This window comes from Cydia strobilella, chromosome 15, assembly GCF_947568885.1.
Source record: "Cydia strobilella chromosome 15, ilCydStro3.1, whole genome shotgun sequence".
NCBI classification, from domain to species: Eukaryota; Metazoa; Arthropoda; class Insecta; order Lepidoptera; family Tortricidae; genus Cydia; species Cydia strobilella.
In genome coordinates, this window is record NC_086055.1 from 16,995,228 (window position 1) to 17,004,431 (window position 9,204).

The 9,204-nt window shown below is 35.1% G+C and overlaps 1 protein-coding gene across 1 annotated transcript; it reads right to left on the reverse strand.

Moving 5' to 3' along the window:
- Positions 1-6,899: 6,899 nt before the first annotated feature.
- On the reverse strand, positions 6,900-8,400 carry LOC134747829 (uncharacterized). The gene is made up of 2 exons (XM_063682469.1): positions 7,904-8,400; positions 6,900-7,461 (listed from the first exon to the last, which is right to left on the reverse strand). The coding sequence occupies exons 1-2, from the start codon at positions 7,968-7,970 to the stop codon at positions 7,034-7,036; spliced, it is 495 nt and encodes a 164-aa protein (XP_063538539.1). The 5' UTR covers positions 7,971-8,400; the 3' UTR covers positions 6,900-7,033.
- Positions 8,401-9,204: the final 804 nt, after the last annotated feature.

Here is a 9,204-nt window from a genome sequence, read left to right on the forward strand (position 1 = left end):
GGTAACCCTAATAAATAATATCCAAAATAATTAACATGTATTTATTTATTAAAAGTCATAATATTATTTTGCCTCTATCAAGGTTGTACCTATTGCAATTTAAAAATTCACAACATAAAATTAAACTTCTAAAGTAACCCCCTCATTCATAAGTCTCTCAGGTCTCAATTACTTAATTTATGCTTTGTGTCGTTTTAATAAAGACAACTGTCGAAGTGAGAGATAAGGACAAAACATAAATTAACTAATTGAGGCAGGAAAGAAGTTTATAAGGGGGTAAGTATATTCAAGTAGGTACCTATTTAAGGTGAACCGGAATAATTGCGCCAGTTGAGGTAAATGCGTCTTTTTACAATTACAAGAAAATGTTATTTAAGTGTAAAGGAAATTAATTATACTAAAAGCGGTCTTTCATCGATGCCTGAAATGGCCTAATTGTCGCCTTGGTAAAATTTCGTCGAAACCTATCCATCTTCTTGTAATTCTAAAAAGACTCACTTACCTCAACTGACGCATTTGTCCCAGTCGACCTTAACCATAAACAGCTGACAGAGTGACGCCATTTTAGCGAGCAAACTGCCGCGCGAGGATGGGTCGTTTGCTTCGCGCGGCAATTTCCTCGCGAGGTTGCTCCCTCTGTGCAGAAACCCCTAATTTTATAACTACAAAGTGTCATATTTAATTTAAAGTAATTTACTGTACGTATACTTAAATATGTATAGGGTGTTAGGCACCTGCCATATTAGGTCATATACTTAATCATCTAATACAACTATGTATTTATACAATGAAATGTACAATTTATTTATTTATTAAAAGTCTCATGAATATACATTTATTTTGCCTCATTAAGTTTGTACTTATTACAATTTAAAAATTCACAACATAAAATTAAACTTACAAAGTAACCATAAACGTCTCTCAGGCCTCAAATACTTAATTTAAATACTTAATCAGTAATCACCTAAAGGTTCGACCACACCGCTGCTTAAAAAACGGTGAGGGTACGGAATCGCAGTGACGCGTCGTAAGCGTAACGATTTTATCGCATGCCCTTGCCCTCTCTAAAGTAAACCAAGAGTTTTGACTAATTGGCCATTAATAATATACAAAGCACTACATACCTAATTAAAATTTGTATTTATATACGTGTATATGTGTTTGATGATAATGTCCACCAGTATATTGCGCTTCTTTGCATTGAGTATCTTAAATGACTTATAATAATTAAGCACACTATTGCCATGGGCCGATGTTTGCAACAATGTGTGCATATCAAACTCAGGCAGCGGGGGTAGACATTTATATCTTCGAAAATATTAGTGATGTCATTGAGTAATGAAAGACTTAAATTTGAGTCGTCTAATCCTAAGTTACTCTTGGGAGAATTGGCATCCTTATTCATGTCCATAGTAGTGTCTGTTGTTTCTGTTTCAGCAAAAGAATTCAGCAACTCGTGGTTGTGGGTTTACTCAGTTTACAGCTCAATTTACGGTGCATCTGCGTCACTTAAGAAGCGGCATGGTCGAACCTTGATACAACTATTTATACAATGAAATGTACAATCTTTCGCCAACTGAGCGGAGTGTCATAGGCAATTGGCTATGACAATCGGTCAGGGACACTAACTTACAGTTATAATGATCATAGTCTCGTTCGACCTGATAAGCTTTAAAATGGTTGCTATAACCATAAACTTGTATTTTTTTTGCAAGAAAATAATACCGAGTTCAAATCATTGTTTTTCACAAAAATGTTATTAACCATTAAAAAATCCGGGTTATCGTCTACGCAGTCAAAGAGCAATACACTATTTGTGTTGTAAATAATGCCGTTGATTTCATAAGTTGGAACTGAAAGATAATCATCCTCTAATGCTTTTGGAATGTTAAGACGGCTCGTTTTACCAACATTGATAGCGTCGTTAAAGCCAATTTTCGTTATATATCTTGAGCTGGTTTTCAATTCACACCGCAACGCGATTGAATAACACAAATTTTTGCGACATGTTATAGACTGGGCCACTCGTTTCAAATCTTTATGTTTAGCTTCGAATTTGAATGCAGAGTAAAAAATAGGTGGACCGCATTTTTTGATTACTGAAGGATAATGTAACAAGAAGTGATATTTCGGCTTCAAGTGAGTCTGGAATAATTGACAATACATTTCGTGATGTTCTTTGATAACTTCTTTTAAATTTTGTAAATGTTCTAAGGAAATTACTTGACTTGTTAACACATCAGTTATTTCTAAGCAACATCAAATAGTATTTCCATATCTCATCGTTATCAGCGATCAGGTCACCAATTATATACCGAAAATTTCTTACTAAACATAGCATTTCGGAAGCTGACATAATGATTGATCCATTAGTTAAATGTTTGTTATTAATTGGCGGTGGATGATTATCTTCCGAACTGCTGTAATTAAAATACTTAATTCTCGAATTTAGTTGTTCTAGTGAAAAACTTTATGAAATTTTTTCTGGAGAAAAACGAAGGAGTTCTGCTACTAAAATTGACACATTAACTGCGAGTGGAGAAGAATTAATTGAAACTGAATGTTTAGGTTTGTGATAAATTCTTATTCAATATATTCTACTTAGGTATCTCTCGGGAGACTCCAATTTATTATTTTATTACTTACATTAGTTAAGAAAAAAAAAATGCAATGACTACAATATTTTGTATTATTTGTATTGTAAGTATGACAGGTTGATTTATAAAATGTGGTGTTTGTTTTCAGATGACGATGACGTTTTATGGTTGAATAATAATAACGAGCCTTGGGAAGATGTCATTAGCAAATGGAAGAAAACATTCAGACTGAGAAGGAGGCACACCAATTCATCTACAGTCCATGATTTTCTTGAAAATTGGAGCATTTTAAAAAGTGATAGAGGACATGTCCTGGTAAGTCCTTTATGCATTTTGAACTCAAACAAAACTGTTATCAACTGACTTCAAAATTTCAAAAGGAGGAGGAAATGTTTTTTATGTTTGTTACCGATTAAAAAAAAATGGTTCCAGATTAGGCCCATTTTATTGTTGAGCGTACCTTACCTACTGTCATTGACACGCTGGGCTGGGCTGACATGTTGAAGTCGGTTTTTTTTTTCATAAAATTATTTTCTCTTCTTCCTCGGTCCCTCACTGCTGAGGATTGCGACCATGTATGCTCCATCTCCATAGTGTGTGAATTGGTTCTGAAGTTACTTAATAGTTAATAATTTTTTTTTTTAGATTAATTCCGATTTTGAAGAACTGTTCAAAGAAAAGTCGTTGAATTTCCATAAGAATTGGCATGACTTTTTTCAGAAGCTTCTTATAGCAAAGAAGGGCCAAAAAAATAATAAAAATGCACTCTCTCTAATCGAAACATTGAGTGCCATAACAGATGAAGGTATGCGGTTCCCTTTACCTTTTCGTGTAATATTATTAGGTACATTATTAATATAACATCAGGTATTATAATTCTGAAAGAGTTTAAAGTTTGTATTGTAAGATGTATGATGTAAAGCTGTATGATGTACGAATGTATTGCCACATATCAGCTCCTTTAATATTAATAGTTTTCTCCAAATTCTAATTCTATATTTTGTTAATAGATAAAAGGATTCCGGTACAAATAAGCTTATTGGCGTACTTAATCCCTCCAAAAGGCAGACTTTCCAGAACTGTCAAATACTCATCGACGGAAGCAACTGAAGGCAGTTACCTATGTGTATTATCAAAGATAGATATAACTCCGTAATAGATAGATACAGTCTAAGGAAAAAACGTGCCTCGAAAATCAAGAAAATTTGATTCTCGTCCAGAGGGCGCTACTAGTTTTGGCCTACAGTCGTATAGATGGCGTTGACGGTTTCGTTTGTTATTTAACAATTTGAATTTCTAGTAATTTATCGTCTGCATTGCTACTGACATTGTAAGTTGACTGTGTTTCTTTTATGTCAGAATTATCTTTGTCGTGTTGAGTCGACGAAGACGCGGCATCTGATTGGCTCTGCGTGCCTTGTGATCTTAAGGTCACTACTTCATTCGTTTCATTACTGTCGAGCTTACGCTCTTTAAATAATTTGTGAAAACCAAACAAATGATCTTTCAGATTATATTTTGTATCATAAGTCCGGTTACAATTTTCTATAGGACAAACAAAATAATTCGTGATGCTATGAATTAATTCCAAGTGTAAAATATACCTTTTGAAGTTTTGGATGTCTAGCTTACATTTAGGACACAACATAATGACAGGTTTGCACGATTCTCAGCAATACAATGTGCTTGCTTATATAATATATCAATTTTAAAGAAGAAATATTTTAAAGCAGACCTGCTATTTCATGTTTAAAATTTCTACAACATGTGGAGGAACCCTATCATACTTGGTTACTATTCCGTAAACTTTCCTTTGTATTGTTAAATATAAATATTCAGAAGCATTTGGGTATCGCACATGAAATACATGATACATTTTAAATAGTAGGTCAAATGCTTTGCTTGCGCAATCGAATACATACTTTATGTCATCAATGACCATGTACAAACAGGTGAAATTATGTAAGCTGCCCTGTAGTAAGACGTACGGCTGCACTGACAGTTTCCGCGCCAAGTTCTTAGATTTCTGTTCTTGTATCTTCTTGTCGATATCTCCGGCGGTCTGAAATCAAATACATTATAAGTGATATGCTAAGCAGACGACGTACAGTAGCGGCGATAGTAAGAATTATTAGTTAAACAATTCGTTTGAATAACAAGTTTGCTATAAAGTTCAAATTACCAGTAATACAACTCCCATGATATGATATAGAAGTAATTTTTTTAACTGATATTTCTATTATTGAGAGGTCTTTCTATAACATACCACATAAAAAAGTACTCAAATTAATACGCATAAATAGAAACAAACGCATTATGAGTGCCACTTGCACCATCCCACTAACCCGGGCTAACCGGTTAAACCGTTAACCCAGTGTCAAATTATACTAGAAACCATGGTAACTCCAGCCACTTCAGGTTTAACCGGCTAATCCCAAGTAAGTTGGCTTAAGAGTCTCCGGCAAGCTCGGCCGAATTTCACCTTCCCATACAAACGAAGTTCCGTTCTCATTTTAAAAATACAATACAATACTACAAATACTCTTTATTGTACACTTCATTACAGGAAACAATACAAAGAATACAGTAGAGAAGAGGTTACGTGTTGGATTGTAATGAAACTTTGCACATACAATGACATGAGGTCTGAAATTAGTTTTTCACCTCAGCAGCTCGAACAAGCCTACTTTCGTCACTCCCTGGAGTGAGGAAAGTGCGACTTTCCTCACTCCAGGGAGTGAAACAATGTAGCTTTTTAATTTAGTGAAGGCCATGAACTTCATACTACGGTACGGTACGGTACGGTTAAAAATTGTTAAATAACAAAACGAAACCGTCAACGCCATCTATACGACTGTAGGCCAAAACTAGTAGCGCCCTCTGAACGAGAATCAAATTTTCTTGATTTTCGAGGCACGTTTTTTCCTTAGACTGTATCTATCTATTACGGAGTTATATCTATCTTTGATAATACACATAGGTAACTTACGTCTGTTTGTACGATGATGCCTTCAGTTGCTTCCGTCGATGAGTATTTGACAGTTCTTGAAAGTCTGCCTTTTGGAGGGATTAAGTACGCCAATAAGCTTATTTGTACCGGAATCCTTTTATCTATTAACAAAATATAGAATTAGAATTTGGAGAAAACTATTAATATTAAAGGAGCTGATATGTGGCAATACATTCGTACATCATACAGCTTTACATCATACATCTTACAATACAAACTTTAAACTCTTTCAGAATTATAATACCTGATGTTATATTAATAATGTACCTAATAATATTACACGAAAAGGTAAAGGGAACCGCTTACCTTCATCTGTTATGGCACTCAATGTTTCGATTAGAGAGAGTGCATTTTTATTATTTATTTGGCCCTTCTTTGCTATAAGAAGCTTCTGAAAAAAGTCATGCCAATTCTTATGGAAATTCAACGACTTTTCTTTGAACAGTTCTTCAAAATCGGAATTAATCTAAAAAAAAATTTATTAACTATTAAGTAACTTCAGAACCAATTCACACACTATGGAGATGGAGCATACATGGTCGCAATCCTCAGCAGTGAGGGACCGAGGAAGAAGAGAAAATAATTTTATGAAAAAAAAAAAAACCGACTTCAACATGTCAGCCCAGCCCAGCGTGTCAATGACAGTAGGTAAGGTACGCTCAACAATAAAATGGGCCTAATCTGGAACCATTTTTTTTTAATCGGTAACAAACATAAAAAACATTTCCTCCTCCTCTTGAAATTTTGAAGTCAGTTGAAAACAGTTTTGTTTGAGTTCAAAATGCATAAAGGACTTACCAGGACATGTCCTCTATCACTTTTTAAAATGCTCCAATTTTCAAGAAAATCATGGACTGTAGATGAATTGGTGTGCCTCCTTCTCAGTCTGAATGTTTTCTTCCATTTGCTAATGACATCTTCCCAAGGCTCGTTATTATTATTCAACCATAAAACGTCATCGTCATCTGAAAACAAACACCACATTTTATAAATCAACCTGTCATACTTACAATACAAATAATACAAAATATTGTAGTCATTGCATTTTTTTTTTTCTTAACTAATGTAAGTAATAAAATAATAAATTGGAGTCTCCCGAGAGATACCTAAGTAGAATATATTGAATAAGAATTTATCACAAACCTAAACATTCAGTTTCAATTAATTCTTCTCCACTCGCAGTTAATGTGTTTGTGTGTTTTACAATACAAATACAATAAATTTAAAAGACAAGAAGAAATACAGTAAAAATAAAATAAATAACCACTTAAAACTACTAAAATAATGATGTGTTTGATGATAATATTCACCAGTTTAGGTTGAAATATAAAAATCTTTTGTTTGCTCTAAAGTAAACCAAAAGTTTTGACTACTTGGCGATTAATGATCTACAAAGCACTACATACAAACTAATTAAAATTTGTATTTACTTGTTGACAATATATGTATATATGTGTTTGATGATAATGTCCACCAGTATATTGCGCTTCTTTGCATTGAGTATCTTGAATGACTTATAATAATTAAGCACGCTATTGCCATGGGCCGATGTTTGCAACAATGTGTGCATATCAAACTCAGGCAGCGGGGGTCTATTTGTATCTTCAAAAATATTAGTGATGTCATTGAGTAATGAAAGACTTAAATTTGAGTCGTCTAATCCTAAGTTACTCTTGGGAGAATTAGCATCCTTATTCATGTCCATAGTAGTATCTGTTGTTTCTGTTTCAGCAAAAGAATCCAGCAACTCGTGGATGTGGGTCTTTAATGTTATTCTTTGTCCAATATGAGGACACAGTTCTTTGAGATATGCATCAGTCAAGTCTTTAAATTTTTCGATTGAAAGATCATTATCTAAAATACAAAATAACATTAAGTAACGGCACCAGTGGTAGCACACGGCACACAAAGGGTTCCGTACCATTATCTATGAAAACGGTCACCCATCCAAGTAGTGACCTCGCCCGACGTTGCTAACTTCGGTGATTGGACGAGAACCTCGAGATTGGGAAATATGGGTCAGACTATACCAAAGGGGGGCCGGCTTGTCCAATATTTACAAAATAGGACAACAAGACACACAAGATTAAAGAAAAATATAGGTAATCTATCTTTGCTTAGGCTTTACCACGGAAATATCCACGCCGCCCACGCCATTGATAGTTGATAGGCACAACCTAAAACTTTCGTCCAAACAGATCGGGTGACATTTAGATATAATTATTTATAATAATACTTACTTACTACTACTCGTAAATGAATTTATAATTACTTGAATAACTGACTAGGTACTTACCAAGAAAACTTTTCACCACTTCGGGTGGCATGCCCCACGAATGAAGTAACACGCTCGTTTCTTCCATTATCTCTTGTAATGCACTCGAGTCCCCTGTGGCCACGTACAGCAGCAGATCACACACAAATAATAATAAACTACTATCGTGATAATCGTGATATCCATAAACAGATAAACGGTAAGCGGCGCAAGCGTTGAATATGTTCCGGAAGAGATTGGAGAGAAAAAAATAACGATAGGAAAGGATACTATCAGTTGAGTGTTGCCAATTTACAAATTTTATTTCCCGGTTCCCGGGAAGTCTTTTTATTAAGGGGCCTATTTTTTTGTCAAAATAAGAACTTTAAAGGCTCCTCTACACAATGGTCCAGCGTAGGCCAGTCTAAGTGACGCAGCTATGCGGTGGATTGAGATAGCAATATCACTTGCTCCCTCTAACGCATAAATGCGTCCCTTAGACTGGCCGACGCTGGGCCATTGTGTACTGGGGCCTTAAGGCCAAAGACATTCTATATTAAATAACAAGACAGTGTACTGAAGATTTTTGACTAACCATATTTCAATATAAGGCCTCATTAGCACGATCGCTTTTAAAAAAAAAAGCGTTTAAATGACACAAATGGATACATGTGAAAATGTGTGTGTGTGTGTGTGTGTGTGTGTGTGTGTGTGTGTAATGTGTGTGTAATGTGTGTGGAATGTGTATTTATTCACACCACAGATTATTAACTAGTATTCACACGATGGCGGTGGCGCTTTTTATTAAGCGTTGTTGGATTTTCGACTTTAAGCGCTGGTCGTTAAATCGAATTTAACGTGCGGACGGATTAAAGCGCTTTTTAACGCGCGTTGTCAAACGCAACTTGTCACTGTCAGTATGTAAGAACAATGAAAACTATACTGATCCCCTTCTTTAGGGTGCTAGTACTAGCGTAAGACAAAGACAGTATGATTCTCTCTGTCTATATGCTTGAAATGAGACAGCCTGGCTTGACCAAACTATATATATTATAGTCTGGCAAACACAAATTAGTTGGTCAAACCAAATTGTCAGTAAATAAAAACAAAAAAATCGGCCAAATGCGAGTCGGACTCGCACACGAAGGGTTCCGTACCATTATCTATAAAAACGGTCCAAATACTGACCCCGCTCGACGTTGCTTAACTTCGGTGATTGAACGTGAACCTCGAGATTTTAGTATTTGTAGTTATAGCCGAGCAGCAACAGAAATACATCATCTGTGAAAATTTCAACTGTCTAGCTATCACGGGTCATAAGATACAGCCTGATGACAGACGGA

Excerpts from the sequence above, each read along its gene's own strand:
- LOC134747829 (XM_063682469.1), bottom strand. The coding sequence starts at position 7,970 with ATGGAAGAAACGAGCGTGTTACTTCATTCGTGGGGCATGCCACCCGAA. Across the intron at positions 7,462-7,903 it reads AGTGGTGAAAAGTTTTCTTG|ATAATGATCTTTCAATCGAA; the intron begins GTAAGTACCTAG and ends TTTGTATTTTAG.